Below are 24,779 nucleotides of genomic sequence, written 5' to 3'. Positions count from 1 at the left end.
GCTATGCCGATTGGTGGGTTCTACATAGGCACTTGACGAACGTAAGCGAGAGAAACGCGGATTGTGACGTCATCAGTGACTACGTGGTATATAATCGTACATACCTAGGCTGTCGTGTGGTGTATGGGACAACGATGGTGTTTGCAGTTCGGTAATGAAATGTTTGCACGTTGTTAAGAACGGCCAGCTGCAGTGCAAGTCTTGCCAACCAGTTGCGACTGTGGAGGCAACATGCCGGGAGCGTCGCCGCACACCTCAAGCCACGGCGTGACTAAGTCGACTGTGTGTGAACAACAATACGTGTGTCGTCGACTCTCCGTCGCTGGAGCCGAGTTCGAAGAAGTCGCCATTGTAACTAAACGGGCTCGGCGGACCAACTATTGTTACTGAGCCACCAGAACGTCTGCTGACACTCCTTGCCACGCGCCGACCAAGACGCAAGACAATGTGCTACCCGGGCACGCTACTCGGGACGGCTCTGAGTTCTACGGAGCCCCTCTGACGTCACCTCCGGGTCATTTCACTTGTGTGTGTGTGTGTGCGTGTGTGTGTGTAACCCGTCCCGGTGGAGAGGCGGCCTGTTTAAAATGACTGGGCGAACGTTTTCCGTCCCCTTGGAATCAAGGGGGGACCGAGTGCTTATAAGGCGCTGTTGTGCGGATGCTCGACACACTTTCTTAAGCAGTCATGTTAGACAGACACTCTCTCTCAAGCAGTCATGTTAGACTGATATAAATACTGTAAATAAACCCATATTCCTCGTTCTCGATGAGAAGCAGTCCTTCCCTTCATCAACGTCCTCAGCGTGGATAAGTTGGACGACGGCACGGGCCAGCTACCTTCTAATTCATGCCCGACTCCAATCTTGACAACGGATCACGAGCGATGGGATTGAACCCCCAATCATAACAACTGGCTGACAGCGGTGAGATGGACTTTGCGACGTGGTGCTGTATCTGCGGTGAGTGCTTGGTTCTTGCTTTGACTCTCTAGGCTTCATTTTGTGGCTGTTCTGTTTAGAACTGTAGGGAAGCTAGATTGTTGATTGTTAGGTACGTTGTGTTTTCCTAGCTAGATTTAGCGAGCAGGACCAAGGCAGTAAAGCAGCAATCATGGAGTTAAGGACACTGCTGAGAGACGAGTTGTTGATTGCTGGTGAGGTACTGGGCCTAGATGTACGCAAGGAAATGCTAAAATCGGAATTATTGGAGCTAATTTCCGATCAGGCCAGTGAGGAAGAAATTGAAATGGGGTTTGAACTTCTGAAAAAGAGAGGAGAACGAGAGAGAAAAGAACAAGACAGAGAGGAACGCGATAAAGATCGGGAGTTAAGAAAAATGCAACTTGAAAGCAAACGTTCGGAGTTCTCTCGGGAAGTGAAGGCGCTCTGGGACGATCAAGTGAGGCAGAATTGTACCACATGGACAGGCTATTAAAGCCATTTGAGGTCGGGACCGACATAGGCTTGTTCCTAAGCAATTTTGAAAGGACTTGCGAGAAGATGAACTTCGGTCCGAGTACATGGCCGCAGCGGTTGCTGTCTATGTTGCCGTGATTATGATATATATATCATAATCACGGCAATCATATATCACATATATCACATGTATCATGTATATATATCATATCACATATATCATATCACATGTATCATATCACATATATCACATATATCATATATCACATGATATATCATATCATGTGATATGATATATCATATGCCGTGATGCATATGATTACGCAAAAGTTAAGGCTAGTCTCCTTTGTCTAGTGTAGCCTCGCCTAGGCTAGTCTCCTTTGCCGAAAAGCCGAAGCTTTTCGGCAAAGGTTTAGAAGCACAGGCAAGAAAGATAGCGAGGGGTATCCGCAGTTTGCATACGGCTTAAAGCACAACCTAGTCGAGTGGCTGAAAAGCTCGGAAGCGTACGACAGCAGAGACATGATCATAGAATGCATGTGTCTAGAGCAGTTTTACAAAACCATCCCACAAGCTGTGAAACTGTGGGTGCAAGACAGAGGGAATGTAAACATTGTGGAAAGGGCGGCTGAATTAGCCGAAGAGTACGCAACCCGTAGAAAGTTCAACGCCGCGGACGGAAACTGGGACGGTCGAAATGGACCGCGGAAACCATTTCCGTTCGGGTTCGCAGACTAGACGATCGGAGCCTGTAGACTAGGAGGAAAAGCCCGTTGAAAAGAGCGAGGAGAAACTTAACGGAGAAACCACACAAAAAGAACAGAAAGGAAAATTAGTACCTTTTAGGCCAATCCGCCGTTATAAATGCCACAAACTGGGACATATAGCTCTAAACTGCGGGAAGCCTTGCGTAGTTTTTTCCTACGTAGAGGAAAAAGACGAGAACATGGAACTTTTAAGCCCCTAGCTTCACGACCTGCAAGTTAATGGAAAACCATGCCGAGTGCTAAGAGACAGTGCCGCCACGATGGACATTGTCCGTCCGTCTTACGTGACGGTAAATGACTTCACCGGAGAAGTAGCATGGATCAAAGAGGTTGTAGAAGAACAAAGCGTGTGTCTGCCCATGGCCAAAGTCAAAATCAGTGGACCATTCGGGGAGCTGGAGACTGAGGCTACAGTTTCCAAATTTTTGTCACTGCAGTACCCTTACATCTTTTCGAATCGTTCAAATCAGTTACTGCGTGAAAAAGGGCTTAAACTGGGAGAGGGCGTAGTACGTACAGGCATAGACGCGAGGCCAAGCTCGTAAAATTGCGTCGCTTTCGGCCGAAAATGCACAAGCTGCTCCAGCGGAAGTAGCAAAGGAGATAACTGCAATAATCGAATCCGAGATAGGCTCGAGTGATGAAAAAGCAGTTGAGGAAAGCCTGCCAGCTGACCAGTTCAATGAGAGCGTAGCTCTAGAGTGTCAAAGTTCAAGGCTGCAGGAAGAGCAAGCCGACGCACTCACAAGTGACACAGGGTCGTTATTATCACCGGCCTCAAAGAACTTTGATCAGCTCTTACGTGTGGAAGAGAGTCATTGGCAGTCGAGCAAAAGAATGATGAGAGCTTAGCTAAATTACATCACTCAACCAAAGAAGGCATTGGTAGGCGAAACGTGACGATACATGAGAGAGGAGGATTGTTGTATCGGCACTACAGAGATCGAAAGGGTAGGATTTTAGATCAGTTAGTCGTACCTACTAAGTATAGGGAGGACCGTTTGAGTCCCTGTCATGGAAATGGGTGGTCCGGCCACCTAGGCATAAACAAATCAAAGGAAAGATTGCTTATGGAATACTACTGGCCTGGCTGTTTTAAAGACGTAGAAGGCTTTGTAAGATCATGCCACGCCTGCCAGCGTTCTGGTAAACCAGGAGAGACATGGAACGCTCCCGTGAAGGTAGTGCCCTTAATAACAGAGCCTTTCAGACGACTTGTAATAGACATGGTAGGGCCTCTTCCAAAAGCAAAATCGGGCTACAGGTACTTGTTTACCATGCTGTGTCCGGCTACAAAGTTTCCAGAAGCAATCTCTGAAAGAGCCCAGCTCCACAGAAGTAGTAGACGCGCTTTTGACAGTGTTTGCATGAGTTGGGTTTCCAGCCGAAATTCAGGCAGATCAAGGGTCAGTATTCACGAGCGCACTGACTTCCACATTCTTGCAAAAGTGCGGGGTAAAGTTAATACACACTTCTGTCTATCACCCTCGGTCAAACAATGTAGAGAGGTGGCATTCGGTGCTTAAGCGAGTTTTGCGTGCGCTCTGGTACGAGCACAAGGAGGACTGGGAGAACTGTCTGCCGGCAATTTTGTTCGCCTTGCGATCGGTTCCACATGAAGCGACAGGGTTCTAGCCAGCAGAACTAGTGTATGGGAAGACACTCCGTTCTCCACTGAGAATGTTAAGAGAGATGTGGGAGGAAAGAGGGGAAAGCCCAACAGTGGTTGAATATGTGCTAAATTTGCTGGAACGGCTAAGCGCAACCCAAGACCTAGTAGGAAAGAACATGGGAGTAGCTCAAAAGAACGCCAAATTCTATTACAAGAACACGAGGCTTCGTACGTTTAACGCCGGAGAGCAGGTAACGATCCTCAAACCTTCAAGAAATAACAAGCTTGAAGTTCACTGGGACGGGCCCGTTAAAGTGTTGCACAAACTTTCAGATACTAACTATGCTCTGAAAACGCCCGGTTGCAAGAAGGAGGTGAGGATATATCACTGCAGTTTGATGAAGCCGTATATAGAGCGGAGCGGAGTCGTTAACTATACCATCAAAGAGCAGGATGGCACTAGTACCAAGTTTAAGGAGTATAGGGCGACCGCCAACTCTGAAATCGGCCTAGAAGATGTAGTAGAACACTCGGTAAGCTCGCACGCTCTAAGACCCGAGCAGCTAGATGAGCTAAAAGGGGTGTTAGGGGAATATATCGACAGGTCCAGCGATCGGCCAGGTAGAAACGAACTAATAACGCATGAAATAGAGCTGACATCAACCGAACCAGTTAGATCAAAGCCTTGCAGGGTGTCTACAAGACAGAGAGAAATTATGGAGGCAGAGATACAGCGCATGCTAGAGTGTGGCGTTATTGAGCCCGCTGAGAGTGACTACACGTCACCGCTAATACTGCCATAAACCCCCTAACAAGGACCCTCGTCCGAGTGTTGACTACAGGAAGTTAAATGCCATCACTAGGGATCAGCTGTACCCGATACACAACCTTGAGGAACGAATTGAAAGAGTTAGCGCCGCTAAATACATTTCAACTATAGATCTCGTGTGGGGGTACTGGCAAGTTCCCCTTTCAGAAAGTGCCAGCTGCTATGCCGCATTCATCTCACCTGTAGGCACTTTTCGCCCTCTCGCACTCCGCTTCGGGCTGAAGAACGCCCCGTTTAGCTTCTCTAAGTTAATGGCTATTGTCCTAAAAGACTTGCAGGAGTTTGCCTTGCCATATCTGGATGATGTAGCAATTTTTTTCGGACAGCTGGGAACAACACGTATCGCACCTCAAACAGGTGTTCTCACGGTTGAGGGAAGCCGGCTTAACGATGAAAGCGGAAAAGTGTAGATTTGGTTGTTTACAGGTTACTTATCTGGGCCATGTTGTCGGCCGAGGCACGAGACGGCCGGCCGAGCTGAAAAAAGCTACGATTGGACAATTTTCTCTGCCGCGCATGAAAACAGACCATCGTTATTTTTGGGACTGGTGGGGTACTATCAACGGTACATTCCGAATTACTCGCAAATGGCAAGTCCATTAACGGGCGCCCTCCGAAAGGGCGCACCGAGTAGCGTACACTGGGATAAGCACAAAGAGAATGCTTTCCAAAGTTTGAAAACGCGATTGGTTTCTCGTCCTGTACTTCGCGCGCCAGACTACACAAAGGAATTCATAGTTCAATGTGACGCAAGCGACAGAGGTATGAGCGTGGTACTTAGTCAGGTCGGCGACGATAACGAGGAGCATCCTATCCTCTATGCCAGCCGTAAACTAAATGTAAGAGAGGAAGCCTACAGCGCTCCAGAGAAGGAATGCGCTTGTTTAGTTTGGGTCGCCCAGAAGTTGTCGTGTTACTTGTACGGAGCGAAGTTCATCTTCGAGACCGACCACTGTCCTCTGACGTGGCTCAATGAAATGTCAGACAAAAATGGCCGCTTTCTCCGATGGAGTCTCACTCTCCAAGAGTACAACTTCTCCGTTGGATATAAGAAGAGAAAGTTGCATAGCAATAAGGATGGTTTGAGCAGACCAATTTGAATTCTACGTTTGAGGGTCCCTCCTGAATTTTAGGGTTACTAGTGCAAATTTTATTTCGCCAAGAAGATCCCATCTCATAAAGTAGGACTCCCTCCATGATTGCTGAATTTGTCAGCTCGAAATTGCTTCAGAAATTGGCATAGCGAAATGCAGGATTTTTTCGTTTCTGCACTTATGTTTTTTTTGGAGCCTAGCGGGTCTAAAGTGAGAGCCAAGGCACGTCATCTCGGCGCAGAGCCATGTTGTGGGGTTCATTTTGCAGTTGCCTGTCCTTGTTAGATGTTTTGGGGTGGTGACATCATTACACAAGTTGTCGCTGCGAGCCAAGGCATCACCCCCTGGCCACCAGCCGTTCCCTTCCTGCCCAGTGGTTGTCAGCACTAGACAGTTGAGATTTCCAGGGCCATGGAGGCGCTGTTAAGAACGGCCAGCTGCAGTGCAAGTCTTGCCAACCAGTTGCGACTGTCGAGGCAACATGCCGGGAGCGCCGCCGCACACCTCTAGCCACGGCGTGACTAAGTCGACTGTGTGTGAACAACAATACGTGCGTCGTCGACTCTCCGTCGCTTCAGCCGAGCTTGACGAAGTCGCCATTGTAACTAAACGGGCTCGGCGGACCAACTATTGTTACTGAGCCGCGAGAACGTCTACTGACACTCCTTGCCACGCGCCGACCAAGACGCAAGAGATTGTGCTACCCGGGAACGCTACTCGGGACGGCTCCGAGTTCTACGGAGCCCCTCTGACATCGGATCCGGATCATTGCACCTGTGTGTGTGTGTGTGTGTGTGTGTAACCCGTCCCGGTGGAGAGGCGGCTTGTGTAAAATGACTGGACGAACGTTTTCCCTCCCCTTGGAATCAAGGGGGGACCGAGTGCTTATAAGCCGCTGTTGTGCGGATGCTCGACACACTTTCTTAAGCAGGTCATGTTAGACTGACACTCTCTCTCAAGCAGTCATGTTAGACTGATGTACTTTCTCAGACAGTCATGTTCGACTGATATAAATGCTGTAAATAAACCCATATTCGTCGTTCTCGATGAGAAGCAGTCCCTCCCTTCATCAACATCCTCAGCGTGGATAAGTTGGATGACGGCATGGGCCAGCTAACTCCTAATTCATGGCCGACTCCAATCTTGACAACGGATTACAAGCGATGCGATTGAACCCCCAATCATAACAACGTGTAAGACCGGGAGCGATCATGAGGCGGTAGAGCGTCGCACAGTGTGTATAAATCGTCAAGGGCTACGAAGTACTGGGTTCAGTGGCATAGCCAGGGGGGTGACTTATTCAGGTATCAAAATTTTCAGAAATTGGTGATTATTGCATAACTGAAAAAAACAAAGAACTCAAGTACCAATGTTGAACTCTATAACTCAGTCGCAATTTCGTGAATTGCAGCTATTAAACAATGTAAACCTTACAAAACTGATTTATTGTTCACCAATGTAAGGTATGCTACCATATACTAAATATGCTAGATATATATTGCGAAAGTCCTAGATATACTAGAGCTTTTGCAAAACCTTCGTGAGCTTTGTCAAAATTTCACTCAAGCTGTAAATGCATACGTCGAATTTTTGCGCGCTGATGTTCTAACAGATGCAGTGGACAGAACCGCAATATAGGCTTTCTTTGTTTCGGTGCAAAGTTGTGGATGTGTAAACTTTGTGCATAAGTTTTTCTTGTGTCTGAAACTTAGCATTTTCTAGCAAATAAAAAAAAAGATATGAAGCCTTACATTAAACTTGTTTTTCTCACAGTTGTTACAAGTTATCTTGTTCTGTCGAATGCGTCAATTTTCCTCGAATCGGTCCACCGGTTGTCCAATGAGACTATTTGTGCTTTACAGGTATTTTTATTAGGAATCGGAGTTGGTGCCCGCAAGGAAAACCTTCGCCCGGTTTGTGTCGTTCTACATGTGCCCATCCTGCTGTTGATGTGCACTGTTACAAAGCAAGATGTTTTCTCCTAAGCGTTCTCCATCACATGGGACGCCGCAAGCTAGGCGATGTACCCGCCCACAGGTAGCCAGCCGACAAGGGAGAGGTTACGGCGAATTGTATCGATGTGGTATTTATTCCGTTCGCGAAACCTTCGGCTTCTGCGGGTCCGGCTGCTATAATTATTTACGGTGAATTTTTTTTTCTTTTATACACGGAAGACGCCGTGCACACCGTTCTCTTCGACTTCAGCTGTTCAGGACAGGGCCAGTTACGCCTACGTGATCGCGTTCGGATTGTTTTTGTCTCCGAGATATTTGCGAGCACAATGCCACTCCCCGAGTCTTTGCCGCGCATTCTCCTTGACCTGTGCTGGCGCTTCCAGCCACTCGCGGTCACAAGGACCAAATTTCGGTACCCTGTGCTGTTTGCGAGTAAAATATTCTGCACCGTATATTTAGCGCATTACCTACGTCGCATGCCGTTCACTTTCTTTGCGATGCTCGCCTATGCGCACACGTTCGGTATCAGTGCTTACTGTATTGGTCATGGCAGCAAAAAAATGACCTTCCTTTTCTCCAACAGCAGACAAATGGATGAAGAAACCGTTCGTGCTTGTGAGGTGCTTGCACAGCTGGTAAAACAGGGGTTTCCGGTAACGTGTACACTTTTCGCCATACAGTGCACGTGCAGCGGCACTGTTCTCGATGGACCGATATTTCCGTTCCATACATAGCACGATGTTCGAACTCATCCTGGAAAACTCAATGGAAATAAAAATTTGGGGTCAATCTTGCACTGGAACATATTTTTCGGAAAAACTGCTGCATAAGTTGGATTTCCCGCAGGTGGCATATTCCGGCTAGTTTAGTTGCTCTTGCTCAAATATTTTCAACCTGAATGAAAGCGAAATCAAGTCCTTGTAGCGCCCATTAATTGACTTGAAAAGCACGCCTGAGCCCCCTGCCACAGCGCAGCATTGCTGATAAAACGGAGGTAATCTCAATATATATGCCTGAAATTCATACACTGAGTCCACCATATTTAACCATTTCCCTCTCTCTCTCGAGAGGGAGAGAAATCTTACGGTAACCTCCAAATTATTATTTTTGGAATTATAACGATGAAAACGCAGATCACAGCAGTCATAAAAAAAAAGGCCTCGTCGATGTATGCATCTTTTATGTAGTCTCGTTTGACATGAGTAATTTCGTCGCTGAACATAATGCATTCAGGCAACTCATAATTTTTTGTATCCCTTATTTGACATTTTTGGCAGTATGTGTCATCACTAATCGGAATGGCTTAGAGTCCTACATGTGATGTCTGTGGCTGCAAGGAGAACATAGACCACTCATTGTGCCGCGGCCCGCAACATGGCATACAAAGACAATCACCGCCCAATGCACTGAGGCAACTAGATGATCGTCCACTGAACGCGCAGGCACTACTGCGGCACCGGTACCGCCTGTCATCGGCACAGAAGACAGAGAAGTTACGTTTGCGTTTTTTGAACACAACTTATTTGTGCGACGGCCTCTGATAGCGCGGTGCTGTCCAGACACGTGCGCACATTCACAGCCTCTCTCTCTCTCCCTGATTTCTATTCCCCCTATCCGTTCCCCCTTGCCATCCTTGCCTTTTCCATTTATTTTTTCTCTCTCTCTCTGCAGCCCACTTAACGCTTCGAGCAGGTGGTAGCACCATACAGGTGGTATCGCAGGCCTGTTTTTAAAAGTAGGCACTGTATGTCCTTTAGTGCATTCTACCACAACTTCATACTGATAATTCAGTCGCATAGCAGCAGCCTCCGTATATTGCATGAGATTTCCTTTATTTTGTCGAACAAAATTTGTTCCTGTAGGTATTTAAATTGTGCGACTGCCGGCAGGGTAGTAATTACTCTCATTATTAGAGCTCTCAGTGACGCTTGTCGACTTTTAAGTGTTTTGATCGGTGCAGCGTAGAGCTCCGCACAAAAGCCCTGAGCTGTTATTCTCCATTTCTTCGAAATTGCTAGTGCATGCTGCTCGTGTGTCTCATCATTTTGCTGGCATATAAAAGGAAACCATGAAACCATCTTCAGGCTCTCGAATGCGATGTCTTAACAATGCGCATTATTCTTAGGTCGGTGGCATGGCTCAAGCGTTGTTCCCCAAAGCTGTTCGAGTCGTACTACTCTACTTCTAGTTTGCGAAAGTCATTCACAGGAACTATTCAGCATATCGCTCATACATTATAGAGCAAATTGCGGGTTTCGCGTTGAAGTGCTAATTTAGTGTTCAATCAAGCTTACATGCTAGGTATGTCGTTCGTAAAATATTTATGGAGCGGGGGGGGGGGGAAGGGGTGTCACGACAGAGCCCTGTTCCTGGTAACAGTTTGGTCCGAGTATTGAGCACTGAGCTGACATTCCAACATGATGTGGAGTATAGGGTTGTCAAGACAGATTCAGTATAAATAAGCACATAAGTCGGGAAGTTGGCGTTTAGCTGCTGAACATGCTGCGCTCCTAAGTATCCATAAGTATGTAGAAGATCGCAGCTTTCAACCACAGTATCAAAATCTAGCCCAGAAATACATATTGTAGCTACTTCGGGACACACTGGCTCGTGGAAATATTGGCCGTCAGCTTTAAACACGAGATTTCACTAAGTGGTAGGGTTCGGTGGGCCTCGTTGTTGCTGCGCTCGGCCCAGTCAGCACGCACAGTAATGTGCATTCTTTTTGCATCGGCACAGTAATTGTTGCCACGGCGGTGGGTCCCGTCATGGCACAGCAAGAAATCTGAATGAGACGTCTCGAATTCCTACATACACCCGCCGTGGTTGCTCAGTGGCTATGGTGTTGGGTTGCTGAGCGCGAGGCCGCGGGATCGAATCCCCGCCACGGCGGCCGCATTTCTATGGGGGCGAAATGCGAAAACACCCGTGTGCTTAGATTTAGGTGCACGTTAAAGAACCTCAGATGGTCTAAATTTCCGGAGTCCTCCACTACTGCGTGCCTCATAATCAGAAAGTGGTTTTGGCACGTTAAACCCGATAATCTAATTCCTACATACTAATTCAAGTACCACGGTTTGGCTATGAGGAACGCCATAGCGCAGTTGCTGGCTCCTGTTGTCTTTGTCTGCGTAATTTCTTTTTACCCATTTCCGAAATATCAACACACGAGACGTTTTTTCATCGACCTACATTAGAACGTATCTGGCATGATTAGGAATTGTACCGGCGACTTCATGCTCAGAAACACTTTCCCGTTACCGTTGACCGATCCTGGCGGGACACCCGGCCATGTAGTAAAAGTGTACGTTACTGCTTTTTGTAGGACTCTTACTAACTTACTTTTAAAAGCTGTAACAAAGCTTACTTTCTCACAGGCGTAACTGATCGTGGAAGAATTTGTGGCAAGGAATTTGAATTAGTATTTGTTCTTAGCAAAATAGAGTTTGCACACAGTTGTGTGCCCGAGTACTGGCTTAACGCTCAAACTGAGTTCATCACGAGATGCCCTAAATCTTCCAGACGAATATTGTTTTTTGGAAGTGTAAAGCGCGATCGAATTTCAGCATCGTGGTTTCTCTTGTCTCCGACGAATACTTAAATTTGGCCAGTGCCAGCATAGTGGAAAGGGCACGAATTCTGAACTTTACCATGGATTTATTTCTGAACAGACTACCAAATTTTATTTTTTCGTGACGTACTGAGGCAAACTTCTCCAAGATTTTGCACTTTGTATGCCGTGCCATTCACTTCCAGAACTACTAGTCGCGCTGTCCTTTTTCATATTTCGCAGGATTTCTTTCAATATCCACGCCTGTTGAGCTTCAACTACTTTGTTTAATGTATCGGCTCATATAATGGATTGTCACGTTGAATACAGCCACATTCACTTGGACCCGAGGCTCGGCGATCCGTTTTCATATGTTTCAACATCACTTCGTCTTTGCACTAAGCATCACGACAGGTATCCACGTACAATCGAGGACACCGTACAAAACCATAAACAGTGCTTATTGTGCACTGACAATTTAAAGACAAATTTGGGGGCCCCGAACTAACGACAGAATGCAGGAACAGTTCGAAAGTGACGCTAATAGAAAAGGGGGTAATGGATGGCACAAACTCATTAGCAAACGGTGAATGCTAAACATCGCCAAGTGGAGAACGTGTAAATCATGCGGCTGCTTATGTCACTCTTTTCTTTCAATGACTTGAACGCAGCTTGTGATACAATAAATACGAAGAGAAAATACAATTTAACGATCGACCTGTGCGCACAGTCGCATTTCGGAGGGGGCAAAGAAAAAGTGACTGAGTCTAGGCACATGAATTCATGCATATAGTCAGATGTCGGATGAAATAAATCTAGAAAACTTGAAGCCTATCTACGCTAGCATAGATCGGATTCGAATGTGTGTTTCACTGCGCTCGATCAGCGCTACAGATGTCGTGAAAGGAGCAATTCCTATATTGCTGAATTTAGGCCGGCTGCAGGTTAGATATAGAAACCTGATTATCCCTGTCGTGGCTCAGTTAAACTTGCAAAACAGCTGAAACGCTGCTATAGACGAGAAAACCATGGCCAGGCGGCGCTACTGCGCCTCTCCTGACAGCGACCCAATGTGGAAATGCCAAGTAGCGCGGTCGCGTCGTGGCGCAGTCTCCGCTTTGTTTATATTGTGCCGTCGGCGGTTTTCTTCGCTGCTCGTTCTCACGGCGCTCCGTTTTCGACGGCGGCAGACCGCCTGCTTGCGCAACAGCGATGCAAAGATTGCCAGGCGGTTTCAAGAAGGTTGCCGACGCCGTCTGCTTTCTTTCGCGGCGGCAACCTCACGATAGGGGAGCGTCTGCTTCCGAACGTGTACGGCGTTGAACAAATTGTGGACGGTGATGTGAGAGTGAAAGCCAAGTGCGTGTCACAGGTGTCCGACAAGATCGTAGACGACGTCGAGTTAGAGGTACGCACCATGTTCAGAAATTTAGCCAGTTTTATTTCAATTACAACATAAGTCACACTGGCAGCAGGAACTTCTGCTGTCATACTACTCGATGACTGCAGATCCATTGGGCTGCTTTTTGACGGTTCCGTCACTTCACAAAGGCATGTTCTGGAGTCTGTTTCACACGTGTCTTGCTGCTGCTCAAGAGCTGCATCGCTGCAGTACGAAAGCACATGTCCCGGTGGTGCTGACTGCTGAGAAGACTGTTGTGATTGCCATTGGTCTGTTTGGCGCCGCTTCCATCTGCATCGCATATGAATGAAACAGTATGTGTGCCTATTTGTTGTGGGGATTAAATTACTCCCAATAATATGTTTGCAAAGGTAACGTTCCTTTGATTGTGTGCATATATTATTCTACAAGAGTGGCACCACTACAAGTTATGATACTTGCACACTTAGATACTTAGAAAGCATGGGCAAACAACAAACATAACGCGCACGTCTCGAGCGGCTGCTTTCCGATCTGCCGCTTCCCGACGCACGCGACGACCGCGGCTTGCATTAAATACGGTCTGCTACCACACAAAAGTAGCGCGCGGCCCCTTTCGTTACCTGCACATCTAGTAATTTAGGTTGCAGCGTTTGCAAAAGGTAAATAATGCTCTTGAGCTCGTCCATGTCGATCGCGAGGGAAGGCACAGTGCGATCAAATAAATTCGGGGGTTCTAAGTGTTAAAACCATGCAAAAACCACGAAATCATTATGAGGCCCGCTGTAATGGGGAGTCTCAGGAATAATTTTAACCTCTGGGGGTTCTTTAACGTGCACAAAAATCAAAGCACATGGTAACAAGGGCGTTCTTGCATTTAGCCCCTATCGAAATGCGGCCGCCGTGGCTGGGAATCGAGCACGCGTCGTAGAGCTTAGCGGCGCAACACGCATGCATTTACCGCTAACAAACGGCGGATGCCACCACAATTCAACAACGCGACACGACTAAACAAACGGCCCTGCACTAAAAACAGGCATATGACTATTCCGCTTTCAAGATATTACACGCGAATACGAAAGTATGAGACTTACTTGGCACGGCGCACTGCAGTTATCCATGCTTGTCGTCTGTCCTTCTCGCACCACTTCCCAGGAAATCTGTAGAACTTCACGGGTGGCGTACGTTCTTTCGTGTTTTCGAGGATGCTGTGGCAATCAACAACACATCAGTATTGCGTGCCACCTTTCCTGGCTGATGAGGTCGCACTCGGCATCGCAAAAACCACGCGCACGAGCGCTCCCGCCGTACAGAACACGGGCGCGCGCCAGCGCAGCGACGACCCTCGAAACTTCCATCGGTCCGCTAGGGGAGCATTCGGCGCGGGTGCAGCGCGGGCAAACTTTAGGTTGCCTCGTCTATGCACGACTTTGGAGCGCCACCGGGGCGCTCTGAAATCGCCATTCGAAGATGGCGTGACATTTTTCGAGCTGTTAATGTGCAGGAAGCAGATTGAGCTCTGGCTATTACTCTGGCTATACGAAGAAGGGTCACGAAGACGAACGGCGCATTGGCTTCGATGTAAGCGGCGATCACGCGCACTGCAAACCGCCAGAAGGCCCGCGTGGCAAGAAGCGCATCTACGCCTACGTCGTCGCGCCCACAGCGTCGCCATTCGGATGCATGAAGACAAGTCGTTCAAGGCACCCTCACGTACCATACATTTAGCGCCCTTACTTATAGCACCCTAAATAAATCTTCCGCTGTACTCCATAACGAAGATTAGATAACCCTGATGCCACATATCTTTTAGAGCTGCGTTTTGCTACGGCACCAAAACCAAACACTTTCAAGAAAGGACGGCGTGATCTGCAGCGCTATTACCGACAGGAAGCTGTCCAGGTGATTTTTAGTAGTACACACACAAAAAAAGATACCTAGAATTCTGTCGGTGTAGTGTACGCCATAGGTGCCATTGCGCTTGCGCGCATTATTCGTCGTCAAAAGGGTGCGAAGCTCTAGGAGGCCAGTTGATCATCACTACCTCTATGGGGGCTTAGAAGAAACAACTAAGCATCCTCACCTATCCCACAGCGTTCTCAATTCTACTGTTTCAATTTTACCGGTTTCCTTGAATTTGTTTTCACCTTTTGCGAGCTGTACATCTTGCCTTTTCTCGTGCAGCAATCAAACGAAATGAATCCAAATGGGCAGCTTATGCTGATCGCAGTATGCGGACAAAGCAAGCTTTTCCGCCACGTGGCAGTGGGATGGCTTGCACGGTCTTGCCTCACAGCCGAGAACTTAGAAAGGGAGTGCATGGTGCTTTACGCCGGGTACAACACTTAGCGGAGACTCTCAGAAATTTCCTTCTTTGCTAACTTTACCCACTTTGCGGTATGTATGTAACCTCTTTCACCCAGTGAGCCAAGTTGTGACAAGCTTCAGCCACTAGATGTATGCTGGTTGCAGTCTTGCGGAGCGGAAAACATAGGCCACTGGGTACGCAGCCGAATAGACAACTTGTTGGCTGCTGACTGGCCAAATAGGCAACGTCGGGTTCTTGGTACGTGTTACTGGTATATGTGCACATTCCTGGCCAGTCGTCCAGAATGTATGCGCCACGGTGACACAAGGGGTGTGTAGTCTTGACCATATTACAGCGGTAGCGCTGCATCCACAGCAGACAACTATGCATCGAGCGCGGCCACTTGATGGAGAGCCGTTTCAGCGGAGTTACAGCCAGGGTACTAGGAATACTATGTAGTTGCAACTGGGGTGCTGTGATGACGACAAGATATACTGCATCGCGGTGTCATTCGGCAAAGAGGTTCGCAGCGAGATTGCCATTGCATTCGTCCGCAGTGGCAATAGGGTGTGTCGCTGCACTTCATTGATGCTAACTGCATTAACGTCGACATTCATCGCGAGATGGGGTCCCCGGCACCTTAGCTTTACAAGAGGTTCATTACAGCTACATAAATTAAACGGACGTTGTGCGTCACGTTGTCTGCCTTTCCAGCTTTGCTTTAACGGGTAGGAAAAGTATAGGTGCCCACTAAGGAGCCATAGAATGATGAACCAAATTTTCACAAGAAACGTCGTGCATAGCTCATTATCAGCGGGTGGAGCTGATAATGAGTTATGCACGACGTTGTCGTCGTCAGCGTGGTTGGGTACAGATGGCGTCGCGGCAATATATATAAATGTATATATATATATATATATATATATATTTATATATGTGTGTGTGTGTGATTCGTGCTGCCTCTCGCTTCAACGCGAACTAAGCCCCGAGAATACAGCGCACACGAAGCTCCGAAGACTCAGCGCACGCTGTCCCATCGCAGATCGCTTTCAAGGTAGGGGCCTGAGCAGCAGCGCCATGCGCAGCTGCCGCCGTAGTGCGGTTTATCCTGGTTCATAATGGTTCGGCACGGATGGATGAGGCACTAAACAGCGATATTGACTCCTAATGATCGGAACTTTATGAGCGCACATGGCGCCGCCGCCCGCAGTTGTTTGCTCCCGTCATCAATTCAACGTGCGCCGGCGTCCGCAGGAGTTCGTGTCGCCGCAGCGCTGTCCTTTATACTGGTTGGATCAAGTTTCATAACATTGATAATGACACCGGGTGGCGTGTAGGTGAGCGAGTGGCACAATGCTTGAAAACTCCCAGAGCAGTTTCTACTTGAAATTGTTACGGATGGGATGGGTTTATTTACAAGATGATAGGTAGTTCGCGCAGAGCAAGGGACAGGACGGTCATGCAACGCCAACAGGCAGTGGCCAGCTCCTCGCGCAAACCTCTACTTTCTCTTCCTTCGGGTGTGTCCTCCAGCGTGATAGCTTCTCCAGGGGCAGATTTAGCTCTCCGAGCGAGTTATGTAGCCCGGTGGTAGTACACCTTGAGTCGGGCTAGGTGCACGACTTGCGTTTTACTTGACCACTGGTTGCGCTAAGTCACTCTTGCGATGGCACATGTCACGTCACTCAAGCATTTCAGTATGACATATGAGCCGCTGTATCGTGACCGAAGTTTTGTGTGCAGCCCCTTTTTCCGTACCGGTGTCCAAAGCCAAGCAAAGTCCCCAGGAGCAAATGCGACGAGCATATGTCGAGCGTCATAACGAGCCTTGGCACGGCCTTTAAGAGGAGAGAGTCCGGAGGCGGGCCAGTCGACGGGATTCTTTGGCACGAAAAATAGTTCGGCCTATGGAATATTTATCATGTGTAGACGAGGAAGGATAGTGTCGATAAAGCTTTGGGGGTTGCGCGCATACAGAAGAAAGAAAGGCACATAACTTGTTACTTCAGGATTTTCAGTATTGTAAGCGTACGTAACAAACGGTAAAATAGAATCCCAATTTTTTTTATTTCTGGAGACATACATGGCAAGCATGTTGGTCAGCGTGCGACTCGTGCGCTCAGTGAGGCCGTTTGCTTGCGGGTGGTAAGGGGTCGAGTGCTGGTAATCACATCTACAAAGACGTAGTAGTTCTTCAACAACGTCTGCAGTAAACTGCCTTCCACGATCACTAATCACAACGCGTGGAACACCATGACACAGAATCACGGAGTAGAGCAGGAAAGATGAAACGTCAGCTGCTGTAGCCGAAGCACGTGCCGCCGTCTCAACATACCGGGTCCATATATTCCACACGCACACAATAATCCAGCGACGTCCGGTAGTAGAAATGGGGAAGGGACCCAGCAAGTAGGAACCAACTTTTTCAAATGGCAAGCTCGGCGGCTTAACTGGCTGCAGGGTACCCCCCAGAAGGGGTCGTTAACTGCTTATGTCGTTGGCAAATTACACAGCTGGAAACGTACTGCTTCGCCGTCTTCCAGAGCTTGGGCTAATAAAAACGTAGGCGCAGGCGGTAGAGCGTCCGAGCAAAGCCAAGGGGGCCTGACGTGATGTCATCGTTTATGGCCTGAATGATCATAGGTCTCAATATCTGGAGAACCACGAGGAGAAGTAGAGTGCCGTCAGCAGAATACTTCGTAGTATACAATAAACTGTCAACAATAATGAAAGTGACATGATCTTGAACTGTAACGCGAAGAGACACAGACAGAGACTAGAAGCAGACAGGACGAGCGCTATGTTGCTATCCTTTTGCAATGAAAGGTGAGCCCCGTGTTGGTGACCGAGTGGCGTCAAGAATAGGTCTAATGGAAGCATAATGCTTTTGCTCACGCCTGAAGGCGGTCGCATCAGGAAAGTGTTCAGAGATGGTAAGGAGGTATTCATCTAATTCATCGTCCGTATCTCGCATGCTTGTTGACGGATGGCGAGATAAACAGTCAGCATCGGTGTGACAGCGACCACTCTTGTATGTGTGGAAAGATCGTTTTCTTGAAGCCGTAATGACGATCCATCTAGGTAATCGGCCAGATGGATCGCGTAGTCCAACCAACCAGCAAAAAGAATGGGGGCTGTCACTATCGTGAAGTGGCGGCCGTACAAGTATGGTGGAAACTTGTGGGTGGCGAAGACTACCGCGAGGTATTCCAATTCGGTTATGGTATAATTCCGCTCAGCCTTGATAAAAGTACGGCTTGCTTAGGCGATGACCAGTTGGCGTCCGCCATGTATCTGTACGAGTACTTCTCCGACGCCCACCCCACTAGCATCGGTGTGAAGCTCATTTGGGGCCACAGGATCAAAGTTGTGCAAAATAGGAGCGAAGGTGAGCAGGAAGTTTAGTTGACGGAATGCAGACTCACACTCAGGAGTCCATGTAAAGGGTGTGTCCTTGTGAAGGAGTGCCGTGAGCGGCTGAGCTAGGCATGCAAAGTCCTTAATTAAACGACGAAAGTACGAACATAATCCGAGCAAACTGCGGAGGTCTTTTGCCGTCTTCGACTGCTGGAAGTCACGAACGGCTGCAAGCTTCTGCGGGTCTGGGCGGACGCCTCCTTTGTCGGCGAGGAAACCCAAAACAAGTGTTTGACATGGGTTCTAAATTTATTTGGCCTCGATGCCTTCTGACAGCTATCGCGTGGTTGTACCTAAAGAAATTACTGATGCTTTGTTCGGCTATTCTTCAGTCAGACACAGACACACCCACACGCAAGCACGCACACACACTCAGTCTCGATAAACACAAAATAAAAATCAACATAATGTAGTCAATCCCTTCTTTTGCTGAGAAATACAACACGCTATTATCGTTGATCATATCTTGTATGCACTTTATAACTGCGCAAACATAAATGAAAACACAATGATTCTACATGCTTTCAACAATATGGCAAGAAAAAATATGCTGTCATTTTTATATGGGAAACACTTAAAGAAGAATGCATTGCACTCCGTGACCTCCCTCGATGTAGCGCATGCTGAGTTTCTGCCGCGGAATCCAAGAAATACAATCTTGATTTGCACGGTAACTTACCAACCACCAACCTCTCACTGTGAAGTTTGCAAAAGTACACTTTCGAGAGAATTTTTTATCAGCTGAAATTCATGTAGTGTTTCGTCTGCATAAAGCGGGGCTACTTGGTGTGCACGCGCGTGTATGTAAACAGTTTGCGATACCGTAGGTCTTCTCATTCGACCAGTTAGTTACATGTGTTTGCACATTAGTAAGGTTGTACACGTAGGCAGTGTCATATCAAAAGAGAAAAGTTAGGCCCAAACAATGAAACGTTCCTTTCCTTCGAGCGCTTCCTAACCTTACGTGAGGCCTCCTTACAGCGAAGGACCGATGGAGGAAGCAAGCATACTCTGAAAGCTCCCTTCACCCGTCCTCACGTAAGGAGCGGTTGCCGCCATGCCTGGGTTCGAGATTATCTCTTAAAAGCTTTAGGCGAGCACCAGAACACCACTATTCAACAAAAAAGGTTGTATCGTCACACAATCTTTAAGTTGATGACCTAATATAGAGAAGCGTGGACGCTTTTTTCTAGTTTTGTTTATTAAACCTAAAGAAGTAGCGTATTACGGTGCAAAACTTGATGTGATCCAGCAACGCTGGTACGCCGGCGTCGTGCAACGCCTAGCAACGCTTCCATGCCGCACGCGTGACTGAAACGAACGTGCCTGGCAAAACGTACCGTGCTCGCGCTTCTCCGAAGGTGGGCGACAGCACGCACAAGCAAACGTCACGTGGTTAAGCAGTGAGGCGAAGCGCTCGTTCAGGGCCAGGAGCGGCGTAAGGACGCATGAAGGTAGCTTGGTCCAAACAATAAAACGTTCCTTTTAGGTGTGTGCGAATATTGAAATTTTCGATTACGAATCGAATACGAATAAGGCGAAGAACTCTCTTCGAATATCGAATCGAATATCGAATACATGTGTAGTATTAAAAAATTGCAAGAGAGGTAACAATAGCTTTATTAGCCTTTTAAAAATAAGATTGCATTCTACAAGGTTGCTTCAAATTAAAGAGGTACTCAATTATAGATAATGGACTCAGGTAATGCCCTCAGTCAGGTAAAACGCTTGTTACAGATTGTAGTGAAGGAAAATTAACTGCTCAATATGGCCAGAAAGTAAACGCTCTCTATGCACTGTCACATTTCTACCGGTAGAAAAGACTCTTTCACTAGGAACTGAAGTGGCAGGGATCGCCAAGTACTTCCCGGCGAATGCACTTAAAAGCGGGTACCTGAAGCGGCCAATGGACTGCCACCACTCACAAGGATTCATGCCCCTTTCCAGAAGAGGCTTTTGCGCGTAGTCTGTAACTTCCCCCTCAGGGGCAGATGCCAAATGTGTCTTCTCTTTGTTCATCACTAGATCGTCAAAAGCATTCTATACACTCGATGCCACCAGTGGACACGAAGTCGACGATGGCACGGCGGTGTCTCCACGGTGTTCCACGACGGCTTCCTGGAGCTCCCTTGTCACAAGGTTTTTCAGCCAGATCATCTGAACAGATGCCTGATGAACTGTGGCCATAAAGCGCGGATCAAGAAACATGCCTAGGCTGGCCACTTCATCAAATTTCCACTCCGCACAAAGAGCCTTGATACATTTTGAATCAATGTTAGCAAACCCTGAGTTGCCTTTGCAACCTTCAAGGCAATGGGGCATTCCAAAAATAATTGGAATTATAAAGCTTGGTGAAAAAGAAACCGAAACTGATCATGTCTCAAATGCCTGAAGCAGATAGACTGAAACAGAGCATACAGATAATGGCAACTCAGGGTTGCAAAGGCAACCCTGAGTTGCCTTTGCAACCTTCAAGGCAATGGGGCATTCCAAAATAATTGGAATTATAAAGCTTGGTGAAAAAGAAACCGAAACTGATCATGTCTCAAATGCCTGAAGCAGATAGACTGAAACAGAGCATACAGATAATGAGCGGATCATGCGAAGTTCTCAGTTAATAAACATGTTCTTAGGAGAATGCGGAGCAAGCATACAATTGGTTAATTGCTCAATTATTCGCAGTCTATCCGAATATTCGCCGTTTCCACCGTTATTCGGCCGTCCTCGGATATTCGTGAATTTCCGAACATGCATTTCTCGAATGGAATACGCTTCGAATATGGGAAAATATTCGATTCGTATTCGAAATTCCGAATATTCGCACACCCCTAGTTCCTTTCCTTCGAGCGCTTCCTAACCTTACGTGAGGCCTCCTTACAGCGAAGGACCGATGGAGGAAGCAAGCATACTCTGAAAGCTCCCTTCACCCGTCCTCACCTAAGGAGCGGTTGCCGCGTGCCTGGGTTCGAGATTATCTCTTCAAATCTTTCCGCGAACACCGTTATTCTATTAAAAATGTTGTATCGTCGCACAATCTTTAAATTGAATAGCTAATATAGAGAAGCGTGGACGCTTTCTTCTAGTTTCGTTTACTAAAGTTAAAAAAAAGTTGCGCATTACAGTGCAAAACTTGATGTGCTCCAGCAACGCTGGCACGCCGGCGTCTTGCAACGCCTAGCAACGCCTAGCAATGCTTGCATGCCGCACGCGTGACTGAAACGAACATGCCTGGCAAGACGTACCGTGCTCGCGCTTCTCCACAGGTGGGCGACAGTGCGCATGCGCAAGCGAATGCCATGTGGTTAAGCAGTGAGGTGAAGCGCTCGTTCAGGGCCAGGAGCGGCCTATGGAGCGGCGTAAGGACGCATGAAGGTAGCTTTGGAGCTACCTTATGCTGAGGAAGCACCAAGGAAGCCTTCACCGAGGGCCCCTCAGTAAGGAAGCTTTCAGAGTGACATAAGGTAGCCTCACCACAATGAAGGCTTCCTTAGTGAGGTAAGGAAGGTTTCATTGTTTGGCTTCTTATGCTGAGGAAGTGCCAAGGAAGCACCAAGGAAGCCTTCACCGAGGGCGCCTCAGTAAGGAACCTTTCAGAGTGACATAAGGTAGCCTCACTGCAATGAAGGCTACCTTACTGAGGTAAGGAAGATTTCATTGTCTGGCCCTTAGAGTGTCCTGTGTTTGCAGGACACTCTACTAGCTTGAAAAGTTTGCAATGATTGGGGCATTCTCATACCTTTGTTAACTTAGTATGTAGGAATTAGAGTTCCAAATGATAATTGCTGATCTGCTTTGACCTTTAGCAAGTTACTTCGAGTCCTTTCCCTGTGTGAAGTGTGTGAATGAAAGCAAAAGCGTTAAACTGTGACTTGTGTGCACTTTTGATGGGCGAAAGAAACAGCTATAAGTAATTGGTTAATATATGAATGCATGATTCAAGATAACGTTTTTCCGCAGTCTTTTGTTTCACTGACATGCACTGAATCAGCCAAACAGGAGGACACAGCCTTACATTTACTGACATGCAATGCGAAATTTTTAAGCAACAACATTCAAAAATGCCGAGAAGCAATGTTTTACCAACAAAACATGGTAGTCAAAGTGCGCTTGTTGAAGAAATATGTTACAGTGGTGGGCCAGTCGAGAAAACTATGTTTCCAGAATTTCCAGAAAACCATAATTCCATGTTTTATGGCAATAAGTTTAAGCGTAGAAGATCAGGAACATGGCAGAAAAAAAAACACTTAGGAAAAAGCTGCCTAATTAAGCGGATTCTGTGCTTCGATTTGGCCAATGTTACCGTATGGCCAGCGAGCTGGCAGTGCGTTTGGTCGCCACCGAAAATGCACTTCTGTCAGCATTACGGACTTGTTTCTACCGCCACATATATCTACAAACGGTTACCCTGAAATAGTCAAATCACAGGTTCATACAAATGCAAGGTATTCTCTTATAGTTGCGAGTATCACTTTAGCGCTTAATATATTGAACCTTCTACTTTAATCTGATCACCTTTCATATGAAAACAGCTCGGCCAATTTAGTTTCTCATATAGCCTTCCTTATGCTGTTATTCTGCGCTGTGTGCTGCCAAAACCAGAACTGATATTACGCAGGGTTAACGAGACCACAACCACACACACGTGAAGAGAAAGAGACGGATCTTCCTTGCACCTCGCATTATGCGTCTTTGCTAATCCCAGGTTACTGAGGTGTTGTTAACTATAAACCAATAAAAACTTGTCCATTAACATTTTTTCGAAATGTAATTTTTGTATGTTGTGTTTTCGAGCGCACTGCGTGACTTCACGGTGTTTCGCCTTTTCATCGCTTGTGGCTTAGTACATGTCTCAAAGGAGGACGCTGTGTCTCGAGTGAAAACCTTGCGTTCATGAAGCAGCCCCGAGAGAGCGTGCCACGAGTGAGGCGTGCACACGAAATTACACAGACGCACGCGTGAACCACGCAAAGCCCGATCCAGCGTCCGCTGTTGCACCTTTCGCTTCCAGGGATTTTGCCCAGGACTGCGTCCACACCTGGAGGCGGTCGAACTTCACGATCGATGTTGCCGATGTACCCAAGGGGTCCGCAACTCCTGAATGACCACGTGAGGCACTTTTCTTCCTTTCAGCTTTGTGGCTCGCTGCGCTGAAGAAAAGCTTTGTCACACGCCACGGTGGCTAAGCGGTTACATGGCGCTTTACAACTGAACTTGCGGTATCGTGTACTCTCGCCCGTGGTAGCCGCCTTACTACTTTCTTGGACCCCCAAGACATTGCCACTAAATTATATCTGGACGCTCAAGTTTATTGCACCAACAGCCTAATCTGAAACACCAACGTGAAAAAATAACTAATCGGAACATCTATTCCTTGTAATATAATAAGAGTGCTATGTGCAATCGTTCCGTTGCCGGTCTTAGGCAAACATGATGATTCAAATGCGTTTTGTTACGCTCGAATTAAGCCGCTGATATCAATGTAGGGAAAGTTACAAGCGCAACGCCAAGGCATAGTCGCTTTCATTTGTTCGCGTAACTATTCAGGCTGATAGTGCTTTAGGATGGCGACAGCTTACGCGAAGGTCAATGCACATCACTGCAGGACGTGGACTAAACCAGAACTATAGCGCTGGTATGTCTATAATTTATTTACCTATTGTCCTTCACATTCCCTTGGCGTACGTGAATGCACAGTGTAGCACAGCCCTAAGCGGTAGTGCAGTTTCATCTGGCTCATCAACCTGTGCATTCCTTGCGCCTTTACCAAACCTCTTTTCGCTGTTCAATATGATTAGTTATATAGACAAATGCAGACACTACCACATCCTGACTGGGAGCTTACCACTATCATTGAAAAGAAAGATGTACAATCGCTTCATTCTACCGGTGCTAACATATGGGACAGAAATTTGGAGGTTGACAAAGAAGCTCAAGAGCAAGTTAAGAAACGCGCAAGAGCGATGCAACAAAAATGCTAGGCATAACGTTAAGAGATAGGAAGACAGTGGTGGGGATCAGAGGGCAAACGGTGATAGCGGATATTCTATAGTGGACATTAAGAGCGAGAAATGAAACTTGGCAGGGAATGTAATGTGTAGGATTGATAACAGGTGGACCATTAAAGCCACAGAATGGGTGCATAAAGAAGGGAAGCTCAGTCGAGTACGGCAGGAAACTGGGGGGGGTGATGAAGTTAGGAAATTTTCAAGCGCAAGTGCATTCAGTTGGCGCAGGACAGGGGTAAGTGGAGATCACAGGGATATGTATTTCTTCTGCAGTGGACATAAAAATAGGCTGATGACGATGATGATGATAGACAAACGAAGCTAAGGTACTGCTGCCTGGATTTGCAATGAAATCGCTCGTCAAGAAATTAATGTGTCTGATGTCCCTACACTACGTTTCAATCTGACAGCGTAGTGAAGTATTCGATCCATTCTCTTGCACAC

The 24,779-nt window shown here is 47.2% G+C and overlaps 1 protein-coding gene across 4 annotated transcripts in view; it reads left to right on the top strand.

Moving 5' to 3' along the window:
* LOC139052143 (uncharacterized) overlaps positions 1-24,779 on the top strand; it is a 122,949-nt gene that overhangs the window by 54,941 nt on the left and 43,229 nt on the right. For 3 of the 4 annotated variants that reach the window (XR_011509732.1, XM_070529232.1, XM_070529233.1), the window contains exon 3: positions 23,339-23,436. The exons of the other annotated variant lie outside the window; for it this stretch is intronic. Coding sequence is in view for 2 of the 3 variants with exons in the window: in XM_070529232.1 (XP_070385333.1) it covers positions 23,429-23,436 (8 nt within the window). In the remaining variant the exon portion in view is untranslated. The remainder of the gene's footprint in view (positions 1-23,338; positions 23,437-24,779) is intronic. 4 annotated transcript variants of the gene reach the window in all.

Source organism: Dermacentor albipictus, unplaced genomic scaffold (assembly GCF_038994185.2).
Source record: "Dermacentor albipictus isolate Rhodes 1998 colony unplaced genomic scaffold, USDA_Dalb.pri_finalv2 scaffold_19, whole genome shotgun sequence".
Taxonomy (NCBI): Eukaryota; Metazoa; Arthropoda; class Arachnida; order Ixodida; family Ixodidae; genus Dermacentor; species Dermacentor albipictus.
This window is presented reverse-complemented; position numbering and strand designations above follow the sequence as displayed.